Here is a 13771-nt window from a genome sequence, read left to right on the forward strand (position 1 = left end):
TAGGGCCTAATGGGCCATGGTGTTTAGCATGCTAACCCAGATGAGGCATTGAGGAAAAAATAAGGGAACAAAAAGGTCAAAATGAATGTTTTAACACAACAAGCCAGAACTAGTGCCCAGGGTTCAGTGGCTTCTGCGCCGTCGTTTGATTGCTAATAGCTGCTCAGATTTTCCAATTGCATGTTCAGGGAGACAGGGCTCTACCCCATGAAACATTAGTGCCGTGAAACTATTAGGATTCAGGGCCTTTTTTTATGTAAGAATACAGCGCTGTCCTTATTATAGCTCGGTGAGGGGGCGCGTTTGGGCCAGAAATACTAGTGAAGAAAGAACCAAGTGGTCTCAATATTTTCTCTGCTTCTTACCTTGGGAGGTTTGCAACGATCAAATCGACTGTTTTAATCACATATGCCATGAAAGATTATTTTGGTGCGAAGAGAAATACGTATCGAGTCACACCTGTGCAAGTGGGTTGCCATGGTATCCTATGGGTTTAAACAATTATCAGCAAACAAAAATACATATATTTCTTGACCTGGACAGATATCTGTACTTTATCGGAGCCACACTTTATGAGAAAAATATTTTCCAAGTGTCGAGTGCCCATTCCAATGCAACAACTATAAAATTGTATTTCCTGGTGATCACTTTAACAAAACGCTCATATGAACAGATAGCATAGCGAGATATTGAACCATTCATCTGTAGAAAATAACAATCAAATGATCCTATTAATCGTATTAAAGAGACATGTCCTCTCTGATGGGAGAGAACATTTTCTCTTTGGCGAGATGGTGGTGCCGTCATCACAAAGAGAAGAAACAACGACAAACTATGAAGAAAGTACAGAGAATGTCTTCAAGCCAGCTAATAGTGATAGAGCCTTCCAAAGTGACATGTTACTACTAAAGCTAAAAACTCTTTTGAGCTTACAAAATATTAGTCAGGGACGTCAGTCCCTTTCGTTCTCGTTTTGTTTTTGGACTTCATTTAGTCTGTTATTAACTAAAAGCTATTTTCATTCAGAATACATATTGCCCTACATATTGCAAAATATGTGGAATATTATTTAAATGAGCAACTTATGTGAAAGGGAAAAGTTTGTTGACACTGTAACCGTATTAGTCAGTCGTCTGTGAGCCAATGAGAAGAGAGAACACTCTACAAATAGACCAGCCAGTCAGCCTTCTGTCCGGAGCACCACCCCGTACCGGCCTTTTGTTACTCCTTCACCCAGTCATTAGGCACCGCTTGCCGTGGTGAGCTGCTCCCACAAGTGCAAGTGACCCACTTCAGTACTTTTCCTTAATATTTTCATCTCGGTAATCGTATTACTTATGGTTCCTGAACCATTTAAGGTGAGGTTAAACTGCTAACTGTCAGCTTCCATGCGAGCGGGTGTGTTCCATACCAATCTGGCTTTTCCCTTTGTGAACGTGTGTTCTTTTTTACTCCGGGGTTCGGGGACTCGTTTTGGGGGAGATTAAGTATGGAATACGGAGTCATATCCGGCGAGCGTTCGGGAAAGCGTTGGCAATCGATCACCTGGCTGTTCCTGATCACAGACACAAACGGATGTTGGTCCTGGTTTAAATTGGTTGATCGCTCTGATTGATCCACTAGCATTGTCTCCCTTTGGCCGGTGTGGTGCTCTGATGAATATTCAAGTATTATTGGACATTTGCATTCCCCGGAAGAATGTCTCCTCTTGCCCCTTTCGTTGGTTTATTGTACACTTGTTATTCATTGCATGGCTCTTCTCAGTGACACATGAAGACACGAGAGCTAAATATAAACACGTCGACAAATCATTTTCTGCTGAGCGATGCGGCGAAGGGATTTCTGCTCGTCCGAAAACCACGGATCGTACTGATTTGAGAGTAAGCCTCCCGAAGACCTCACGCATGCAGGACGCTGCCGATGGCTCGGTCCCAGATCAAGGGGGAGGGTTAGGGTGAGCACTGAGCTGACCTGTTGTCCACCGTGGTCTTGAGGATGTTGATGAACTCCTGGTAGCCGGGGAACTTGGAGGTGACGATGGAGAAGATGTGCCAGTCGTACTCCTCCATGATGTTGAGCATCAACAGCGCCTCCTGCTGGATGGAGGCACCAAACTGGAAGAACGTCGACTTGTCATCCTGAGAGAGAGAGAGCGAGAGCGAGAGCGAGATCGCGAGAGAGAGAGAGAGAGAGAGAGAGAAAGAGAGTGAGTTTAAGTCAAGTCAGATCAGATGAGGAGGCACAATCCAAGTTCACCCAGAGCGTAACACTCACAATGATGACACACAACTAATCTCTGAATCCATGAACGGAAAGTAAGCGAAAGAGACACCAGAACCAGAAAGCATCAATACGCAACACTGAATGTGACATCATGTCAGGAATTAAGTCACATCTAATAAGGCAGCACCGCATTAACAACCTTGATACACACACACACACACACACACACACACACACACACACACACTCACACACACACACACACACACACACACACACACACACACACACACACACACACACACACACACACACACACACACACACACACACACACACAAACTCACACACACAGGACCAAGAGTAATAAGCTTTGCACAGAGAGGAAGATACATGGATCGGAGCACAAGAGAAAATTCAATTAGGCCCAAATTGGATAGGAGCAGCGCAGACTACGCAGTGAGAACCCCGCGGATCGGCTCTCTGGCGAACGCCGGTTCCATTCACTCCAGCCCTCATTAAATGTGACTCAGGATCATTTGCCACGCTCAATATGGCCAAGGCACGATGGGCATTTGGACCGCACACGAGAGCCACTATTACAGGCGGGTGAAATGCAACCAATCCCATTTGAATTCTGACTGATTAAGGCCAATTTCATTACTCGCAAGGATTCATTCTTAAGATGACCCATTATACGGTGTTGTAAGTTAGAGTCGGGAGAAAAATGTGTCCGGCTTCACCCAAAAAGGATGCACACAAAGTACTCGGGAGTCCTTAGGACTGCGAGGATTGCTCTGCTATGCGTGTGCGTGCGCATATTTGTGTGTGGGCACGCGTGCATGCGAGCACACACACGCATCTGTGTATGTACAACACACGTGGCCGCTCGATTGAAAGGGCAGAAGCACAAACACGGCTTAACCTTTACCAACTTGCGCAGTGAAACAGTGATACTCTAGCGTAGCTAAAAATGCCACCGAGCAGTGAAAGCCGCGTGGGCCCGTGCCCTGAAATGCTGCTGCATGATACCAGAGGGAAGCGGAGGGAAGGGGAAGACAATGAAAAGAGAGCAATGAGAGAACGAGATTAGAGAGCGAACAAAGCTGGCTAGGAGCGGGGTCGGTTTCAAAGCGTACCGCGGTGCCGCTGTAACATCCTCCGACCCAATGTTCCCCCCCTGCCGTCTCGCTCCATAATGTGCACATCCACAACATACATAAATACATACTTACACGACATATTGGTGGATAACACTGATTCTTTAAGGTTATCTCTCTGCCTTCATGTATTATTTGTATATGTGTGCTGGTGTCTGTGTGTATGTGTGTGTGTGTGTGTGTGTGTCTGTGTGTGTGCATGTGCGTGTGTTTGTCAGTGTGTGTCTGTCAGCTGTAATGGGCAAATGGGGCGGGGGTATATCGTGGGATCCTACTCTGAGTATCTCTTAAGGGTTAGTTACCCCGTCACCGTGGCAACTTGATACTAAACTTGGCTCACGGCTTCCTCAGCAGGCAGGCAGGCAGGCAGGCAGGCAGGCAGGCAGACAGACAGACAGACAGACAGACAATGAGCTGATCAACACAGTGGGAGGGTGATGTGGTCCCGGGTGCCTGAAGCCTGTCATGTTACAGAAACAGCCAATGGCATCGCAGCTTATCCCACTGGAACACTGCCGTCTGTCTCTGTGCTTTACTCCCACCGCCGCCCTCATCCTCAGCCTGGTCTGCTCTCCCCTCCACCACTCTCACACAGCCACCCACCCAGAACCCCGATCCACACACACACACACACACACACACACACACACACACACACACACACACACACACACACACACACACACACACACACACACACACACACACACACACACACACACACACCTGGCCACTTACACACATGACCATGTATGAGTCGAGAAGTTAGGGATTGTGTGGTGGGCTATAAATAGTCGTCCTCATATCCTCTTCTTCCGATAGCATCCAGCAGCATCCGATTTTTTGACAGCACACACACTCCAAAAAATACACACACACACACACCACACTCAAACACTCAAGACACGCGCACGCTGAGACGTCCGCGCCCTCATAAGGTCATTTATGTCATCCACACATGTAGCGATTGTCGTTCCGAGCTGAACCGATAGACTGCGGTTCCCTCCAGAGGAACACAAAAAGCTGTGAGTCCTGGCAGCCATCCTCCGTGGCCTCCAGAGAGACGCACACTATCAACGGCCCATCCGAACCCAGGACACATTTTGTAATTTTCCACAACAACTAAAAGAGGAAAAAGAACAACCCGCAGGGTTCTATTTCCTGGTGTCAACGGCCTTTTGGTGATGTGTTAATGCCAGGGTCGTTAGGGAGACAGCAGGGGAGGCAGAGGGACGCGTTGGTCAATGTTAGTCGGCCATCGCACCCTCCTGTTGGTGGAGTGTAGGCCTACATGGAGGCATCCGTACGATGGCACAACGTTGTGCCGGGGACATGAGGCTTTAACGCTGAGACCACATGGCCAAGTGATAGACCTACAGAGGCTTCTCTGTGGATGGGACTCTGAGAATTAGCATCGGGAAGTCTGATGGTCAGGCCGGCAGGCAGGGTTGTTTCTGCAAAAACAGATCAATTCTTGGCTTATTGAACACGGATAGGACATGCGGCAACACACGCACGGACACACGCACACACACACACACACGCACACACGCGCACACACAGATTTTTGTGCGTGTGTGGTGTGATTATGGCGGTTTCTCTGTCAGGACTTTTTAACAAGCAAAAGAAAACCTCAGGGGGGAAAACGTTGACTAAACAACATCATTCATGCCCCTTACTTCCCCTCTCGTCTCCCTCTCTCCTCATCTCTGTCTCCCTCTCCCAGCACCCTCCCACCCTCCCTCCCTCCCTCCCTCTCATCTCCCACTCACCCCTTCTTCTTTAATAAGTCTGGCATCATCAACCGCCGCTCTCCATCTCACCCACTCTGACTGGTTAGCCCCCGCCCTCTCTCTCTGTAACACATCTCTCTCTCTCTCTCTCTCTCTCTCTCTCTCTCTCTCTCTCTCTCTCTCTCTCTCTCTCTCTCTCTCTCTCTCTCTCTCTCTCTCTCTCTCTCTCTCTCTCTCTCTCTCTCTCTCTCCTCATCCATCGTGGCCCTGTCTCGCCCACTCCCCATCTCCCCTAATCAGGGCCTGTCCTTCCGCCAGGGGCTGCTGCTCCAGGGGGGGTCTTGGAGGGGGTCGGTCCTCATTAGCCTGCAGTAATAATGCACCATTACGAATCAAAACAGTCACAGCATCCCGGATCATGATAATCACATCACGGTGTGATTATCCTCTCAGTTCACTCCGAGAGTCGCGATTAGCATTGCACCTCCACTTAGGCGTGACCTCATGACATTGATTCAACCCATTTGGAAGTCTTTTGTGCAATTTCATAAAGAAGCCTATTCTTTAGAGAGAGGATACAAAATGCTCTATTAAGAGATTTTTTTCCTTGAAGCAATTTTCTTATTTTTATTATTCAGTTTAAATAGCAGACAGTTAGAATTTGTAATGGCCATTCATCAATGGGAAAGGTCATCATTGTACTCATACTGCGGTTATCACGTATATTTACTAGCCTGAGTGGTTTTCCTTTCACCTTTTCCTCGCTTCATGTACTGTCTCCGGCAGCTCTGCTCCTTTCCTCCTCTGCCCATCCTCATCATTTCTGCATTTTAGTTTCATAAGATATTACATATTTTTTGCCATCTATTCTGATTCAGTTTTGATACGCCTCTGTCTTTCACACCTTGGATTATCCACGCCAACCAACAGCACATGACAATGTTGAGTCTCGTAATTCTCTAATTTAAATGCTGAAAATGACGTTATTTATAATATGAAAATAATTTACAGATGATAGGATTACAGAGTTATGCAAATGCTCTAAATGAAAGACATCAGTCACACGTTTTAAGTCCTAATGCGCTTGCTCCCTCTCTCTCTCCCACTCGCCCTCTCTCTCTCCCACTCGCCCTCTCTCTCCCACTCGCCCTCTCTCTCCCACTCGCCCTCTCTCTCCCACTCGCCCTCTCTCTCCCACTCGCCCTCTCTCTCCCACTCGCCCTCTCTCTCCCACCCGCCCTCTCTCTCCCACTCGCCCTCTCTCTCCCACTCGCCCTCTCTCTCCCACCCGCCCTCTCTCTCACACCGCATGCAGGACTCAATCGGACCATTCATCTTCATCATGTGTGTGTACGTGAGGTGATCCAGGTGTCGGTGTCAGGGCACTGAGCGATTCACTTACAGAGAAGTAACAGAAAAACACTATTGTGCTTCCCAGCTGCAGTGCACGGCTACATCTGTGAGCCATCAGCGGCCTCCCAGATGGGGTCAGAGTGTTTGACACCCATAGGCCCAAACAGAAGGCAGATGCCAACAAGCGGACGAGAGAGTTAGAGTGAGGGCATGGGTGAGAGGCAGAGAGTCTATGAGAGAGAGAGAGAGAGAGAGAGAGAGAGAGAGAGAGAGAGAGAGAGAGAGAGAGAGAGAGAGAGAGAGAGAGAGAGAGAGAGAGAGAGAGAGAGACGGGAGACAGAGAGAGACAGAGACAGAGACAGAGAGAGTGCCAGTGTGACATGAAGAGAGACAGGAAGAGAGACAGAGACAGGGAGATACAGGGAAAGAGAGACGGGAGAGAGAGAGAGAGGGATGGAGAGACAGAGAGACAGGGTGTGTGATATTGACATAAACAGAGAGAGAGAGGGAGGGAGAGAAAGCCAGAGCAAGAGGAAACCAGAGAGACAGGAAGAGAGACAGAGACGGAGAGACAGCGAGAGTAATCCCTCACTACAGCGCCGTCACCGGCCCCTCATCTGAGCTACTCTTCCCATCCAACTGCACACACTCCACATCAATATGACAACAGGAGAGCACTGTATGGGGAGGGCGTCCATGTTGACTCTGCTTCCCCTTAACAAGAGGGCTTCGTGTTCTGAGAGCTGCAGCTAGTCCTCGTCCCTATAAGCTCTTCCACTTCCACTTGATTGGCTGCCAGTGAGGCCTGCGGGATAATTGGCTGCATTTCATTGGCCGGGAGGACGGGCGACTGCCCAGGGAGAAGTCACACACACACACACACACACACACACACACACACACACACGGCGCCTAAGGGAAACACCCTAATGTCCCTCTTGGCATCGCAGATGGGTCACTTGCAGTCATGGGCACACACACAGAGAGAGAGAGAGAGAGAGAGAGAGAGAGAGAGAGAGAGAGAGAGAGAGAGAGAGAGAGAGAGAGAGAGAGAGAGAGAGAGAGAGAGAGAGAGAGAGAGAGAGAGAGAGAGAGAGAGAGAGAGAGAGAGAGAGAGAGAGAGAGAGAGAGAGCGCGCTGGCAGAAAGAGGATTGTGGACAGGGCAAGGCGACGGACACGAGCGTGAAGGACAATCAAGGAGAGGATGAATAGAAACACACCTGTGAATAAAGAACCCTGATGGAAGGACAGAAAACAAATAACTCAGTCGGATTGTAGCCAAGGCCAGCGTTCATATTGCAGTCATCTGGAGAGCTAGAGATTCCCGATAGGGGCGTATTGAACACTGCATGTACACACACACACACACACACACACACACACACACACACACACACACACACACACACACACACACACACACACACACACACACACACACACACACACACACACACACACACACACACACACACACACGAGCAATAGCTACGTGCCCTTCACACACATGCAAAGGCCAACCAAATCATTAGTGGGAAATTGAAACATTTCTAGAAACGCCTGAATGAAAGCACTCGAGAGATAATAGGAAAGGAGATAAAGAAAGATATGATGCGTTATTCTTCTGCCTCTCCACCTTCTAGCCTCCCTCACAGTCGTCCTTTCCACTTCCTTCACTTCATCGCCCGGACTTCAGACCATGGCGCCAGAGAAAGAAATTCTGTTTCTGCTTTAGAAACTCGATTTAAAACCCCCCGTTTCATAAGGCAGAACGCGCTCACCAACGCCTGTCCACACTTTGGGGCGGTTGACGAGAGCTCCCGCTGGATCTGCTCATTAACAGTACCTACAGGTTTCACGTTTGAACCACATCTATTTGGTTAGAATAAAGATCAAAATGGGTGACATGAAAATGATCCACAGGGGACCTATGTACATGGGTGGGCTTAGATCTGAACCCGGCAAGATGCATTGTGGGAAATGTCTGCTTGGCATCACACGGTGAATTTTTCCCTTGTTATTTTAATTTGCTGTTTGTCGTTTTTTCTTTGCTGATTTCCGTTTCGGCTCCGCCTCTTTCTAGAGGTGTTGGTGTCCTAACAGGGAGATGATTGGATAATGCACACATAGCGGATTAACTGGAAAGCCCTTGAGGGGGGGAGGAGCTGTCGTTGGACTGATGGGGAGAAGAAGAGGGAGGTGAAGCACAGGTGAGAGGGAGGTGAAGCACAGGTGAGAGGGAGGTGAAGCACAGGTGAGATGGAGGTGAAGCACAGGTGAGAGGGAGGTGAAGCACAGGTGAGAGGGAGGTGAAGCACAGGTGAGAGGGAGGTGAAGCACAGGTGAGAGGGAGGTGAAGCACAGGTGAGAGGGAGGTGAAGCACAGGTGAGAGGGAGGTGAAGCACAGGTGAGAGGGAGGTGAAGCACAGGTGAGATGGAGGTGAAGCACAGGTGAGATGGAGGTGAAGCACAGGTGAGAGGGAGGTGAAGCACAGGTGAGAGGGAGGTGAAGCACAGGTGAGAGGGAGGTGAAGCACAGGTGAGAGGGAGGTGAAGCACAGGTGAGAGGGAGGTGAAGCACAGGTGAGATGGAGGTGAAGCACAGGTGAGATGGAGGTGAAGCACAGGTGAGAGGGAGGTGAAGCACAGGTGAGAGGGAGGTGAAGCACAGGTGAGAGGGAGGTGAAGCACAGGTGAGATGGAGGTGAAGCACAGGTGAGAGGGAGGTGAAGCACAGGTGAGATGGAGGCTGGCTCATTTGTGTCATGTGCATGCACATGGACTATTTTTGGCGCATCTTTTAAAAGGCACGAAACCCTGAGTGTGTGTGGTGTGTGTTTCTGTATGTGTGTATGTGTGCGAGAAAGAAAGAGTGTGTGGGAGTGTGTGTGTTTGTTCCCAAAGGCTACCCGAGCAACATGTGATGTTTAATGGAGAGTCTCTCTATTCTAATGAGCAACCAGCACACACGCCACCAACAGGAAACAGGAGCCACATATATCACAAGCACACACACACACACTACATACACCCCCACACGCACACAAAACACACACTACCCACTCACACACAAATACTACCCCCTGACACACACACACACACACACACACACACACACACACACACACACACACACACACACACACACACACACACACACACACACACACACACACACACACACACACACACACACACACACACCTAAACACGTGACTTTGACATTGCATTCCGAACAGAAATAGAAAAAAATCAGATAATAGAAATTACAGAATGAATGAAAGGGTGATTAGTCACTTGATATTTCAAATTAACTATTTGAAAACTGCAAAGCCATAGCTACATCTCCCAAACATACTATTGCACTCCAATATGTTTTGTGTAAGTCCGGCCAATCCGCAAAAACCTCTATCTGAAGCCGTCAATTGTATTTGCTGATTGCTAACCCTCACCGTGAAATAAACTGCCATACCACAACAAGTCAACAGCTTTGTCTGGCAATCGATGTCATGGTTTCAGCTTTCCTTCCCTTGTAGTGTAACAAATCCCTAACAGAGTCTACAAGTTTAGCGCACAAGCAAAAGCAAACCCACACTATGCACACACCTGCCCACCCATAGACAAACTCACACACGCACATACGCACATACGCACATGCAAACAATTCCACTGCCGCTGACACAGACACAGACACAGACACAGACACACACACACACACACACACACACACACACACACACACACACACACACACACACACACAGACTAGCCAACACACACACCTGCCCACGGACACACGCACACACACACACCTGCCCTCCTGCAGAAATGCACCACACACACACAAACAAACACACAATAAACAGAAACTGCAGACCACAGGAAATCTAGACAACGACTTCCGGGACCGCAGGAAAAAAAAGAAAAATGACCCCACTAATCCGCAGGCGCCCCCCTCCCTTGCTCCTGCACCTCCTCAGTACAGTGTTTATCCCATTACAGCCGGCCGGCCTCCCACTCAGCGCGCTCCGTGTGAAGGCACAATGAGAAGTGGCAGCCCGCATTACTCCACGCGGCACTCCTCATAAGACACTCTCCTCTCCCCTTCCTAGCACGGCTTTACACCACCTGCCCCATCAGCAGCCTTCGCCTTTTCTTCTCTCTTCTCTTTGTGTGTTCCCAGTGTGAACCCCCCCCCCCCCCCCCCCCCCCCCCCCCCCCCCCCCCCCCCCCGAGCAGGTCCCGACCCCCCCTCCCCCACCACTTGTTCTGCACCGAAAACGCTCGCAGTGTCAGGCGGGCGACGATTCTTGTTTCACATCTGCTTTCTACGGGGCTCAATGCTGCTGTATGTGTATGCATGAGTGTGTGTACTTGTATGTTGGTGTTTGTGTGCCTTCCTAAAACTGCAAGACCATTCGCTACAATTCTCAAGGTTATCATGAGTGGTTGGTCACAATAATGTATTTTTTGATTATTAGTTCATGGCAACAAATTTCTTTCAACAATTTTGTGTAAAATCTTCTTTTTATGGGCATAACATATTTTATTTTATTGGTTCATCTGCGTGCAGGCTTTTTAGTATTTCTGCATCAAAGATAGATGGTCCTTCTGAACCACTTGAAAGTTCAGGGCCGTTATTCACGATCGGCGTGCTTTGCTCCGTTAAATCGATGTGAATCTAGTTCTAAGTAACCATGATACAGGGACATCTCTAACGGATTGGGCACCTGCAAGGTGTCCATAAATCAGAATGTCTGTGCTTCAGAATAATCGATTATTCTCTCATACAACCCACCGATTATTCCGCCATGTAAACTGTGTGTTGAGCACATCCCTAACTCTCATCTACTCCACACAAGACGTGGAGTCTACCTCCAAACACCAGTGCTTTGTGCTTGTTCCGTCTCCTCCTCATCGCAGACACATAATCAACAGATAGCTACGCCGCCACCAGCCGGCAGCTTAAACACCCAGCCAGCCCCGTCTATTTTTAACGCAACCTGTTCCCTTTTCACCGGTTACAGCGAGGATCCGTCTTGTTGCTCCAGCAGGCAACAGATCCAGGTGAGGACACGGTGTAGCTCTGCGCACCTGTCTGCAGGCCGGCACGCCTCTTCTGCCCTCACCTGGCTGGCAGCATCCGCTTGTTTTGTGCCGGACAGCCACCGTGCGCCCAATGACGATTGCAATACGGGACGGAGGGACGAGGCGAAGAAGCGGAGATACACCCTTCGATCTTTAGTGGCGGTTGACATGTGGGGGGCCGCACGGTGGTCAACAGTAAAAGGATATCCTCTTTCTCCTCGCCTGGGAGCAGCACAGCTAACTATGCTATCGCAGAACTTCTTGAGGAAGACGAGAGTTAGGCCTCGTTAGCACTTTGAGTCTGCCTCGTGTATGAAAATGTATATATATATATATATATAATGTTGCCTTGCCTTGCCTTGTATCCTGGGTTGTTATGGAGATATTCTAATGAAGAGAACTCATTGGCCCATTCCAGTCGACGGAGCTCTCCGAAGGGCATTTCAATGCGTCTATTTCAGCAGCCAGAAACCTATTCAGACACCTTGTCTGAGAGCGTCGGGGTCCGACTCGGGACGGGATGCTTTGGCCCGTCGAGGAGCTGGCCGGGGGTATCGTGTTCCTGTCAGCCGACCGTGCACGGACAGATCCCCGGCTCCAGCAGCGACACGGCCGCTCGGAACGAGTACGACGCGGAAGGAAGCGAGAGGGCCCACTCGCTGAGACCGGACCGGGTCTGCTGGCGCGCTCTGGGTCTCTGGGCAGGGGCCCGGGGAGGAGGCCGCCCCCGTCAGCGGCTCTCGTTACGGGTGGCTCCACCTTGAACAGTGCCAGGGGGTGCAGCTCTGCGCTGAGCCGGCCCGCTCGGCGGGCTAATGGCCTGTGGCGTAGCTTGTTAGCCGACACAAGCCAGGACTCAGAGGCGTGTGGGGGGGGGGGGGGGGGAACCGTCCCGGTGACAGGAAATCGCTGATGTCAAATCGAGTGAATGATAGCGGGGTGAGGGTTGGTGTTTCTGGTGGTTCGAGTCGAGAACCGCCAGAAAAAGTGTGGAAGCGAGCGTGGTGGGATATTGGTTCCCAGCCGGCATGTTCTGGTTCACCCGCATCCACCCCCCCCCCCCCCCTCCGGGTTGTGTGTGTGTGTGTGTGTGTGTGTGTGTGTGTGTGTGTGTGTGTGTGTGTGTGTGTGTGTGTGTGTGTGTGTGTGTGTGTGTGTGTGTGTGTGTGTGTGTGTGTGTGTGTGTGTGGTAAGTGGGAGATATGGGGGAGGGAGTTGGATCTATTTATCTGTAGATTTGGGATTCTATTAGAGCCTCACATTGGGACATGACACACACACACACACACACACACACACACACACACACACACACACACACACACACACACACACACACACACACACACACACACACACACACACACACACACACACACACAGTTTGATGGGTAAAGCTTTGACTAAGCTCCATGCTTGCTCACTCTGCTCCTCATCATCCTCCTCCTCCCAAACTCCTCCCCCTTCCCACTCTTCTATCCTGTCTCTCTTTCTCCCTGTCTCTTTTTATCTGTCTCTCTCTCACGTTGACTCTACCCGGTTACTTGTGCCCTTCTTCCTTCGAGTGCGAGTCTCTGTGTGTGTGTGTGTGTGTGTGTGTGTGTGTGTGTGTGTGTGTGTGTGTGTGTGTGTGTGTGTGTGTGTGTGTGTGTGTGTGTGTGTGTGTGTGTGTGTGTGTGTGTGTGCAACTTTAAGTGTTGTGGTTGCTGGCGGGGGAACTGCTGAGGCGACACTAGAACGCCTCCTTCTCAAGCAGCACTCAGAGAGAGACCAGTCACAGTGTCAGAGAGACAGGAGTCACAGTGTCAGAGAGACACCAGTCACAGTGTCAGAGAGACACCAGTCACAGTGTCAGAGAGACAGGAGTCACAGTGTCAGAGAGACACCAGTCACAGTGTCAGAGAGAGACCAGTCACAGTGTCAGAGAGACACCAGTCACAGTGTCAGAGAGACACCAGTCACAGTGTCAGAGAGACACCAGTCACAGTTTCAGAGAGACACCAGTCACAGTGTCAGAGAGACACCAGTCACAGTGTCAGAGACAGGAGTCACAGTGTCAGAGAGAGACCATTCACAGTGTCAGAGAGAGACCAGTCACAGTGTCAGAGAGACACCAGTCACAGTGAGACACCAGTCAGAGAGAGACACCAGTCAGAGAGAGAGAGAGAGAGAGAGAGACAGAGAGACAGAGAGACAGAGAGAGAGAGAGAGA

The 13771-nt window shown here is 49.8% G+C and overlaps 1 protein-coding gene across 1 annotated transcript in view; it reads right to left on the reverse strand.

Annotated features, from left to right (window-relative positions):
• LOC130403915 (glutamate receptor ionotropic, NMDA 2A-like) overlaps positions 1 to 13771 on the reverse strand; it is a 102268-nt gene that overhangs the window by 32017 nt on the left and 56480 nt on the right. The window contains exon 3 of the mRNA XM_056608452.1: positions 1972 to 2138. Within this exon, the coding sequence (XP_056464427.1) occupies positions 1972 to 2138 (167 nt within the window). The remainder of the gene's footprint in view (positions 1 to 1971; positions 2139 to 13771) is intronic.

The sequence above is a fragment of the Gadus chalcogrammus genome, chromosome 2 (genome assembly GCF_026213295.1).
Source record: "Gadus chalcogrammus isolate NIFS_2021 chromosome 2, NIFS_Gcha_1.0, whole genome shotgun sequence".
Classification (NCBI taxonomy): domain Eukaryota; kingdom Metazoa; phylum Chordata; class Actinopteri; order Gadiformes; family Gadidae; genus Gadus; species Gadus chalcogrammus.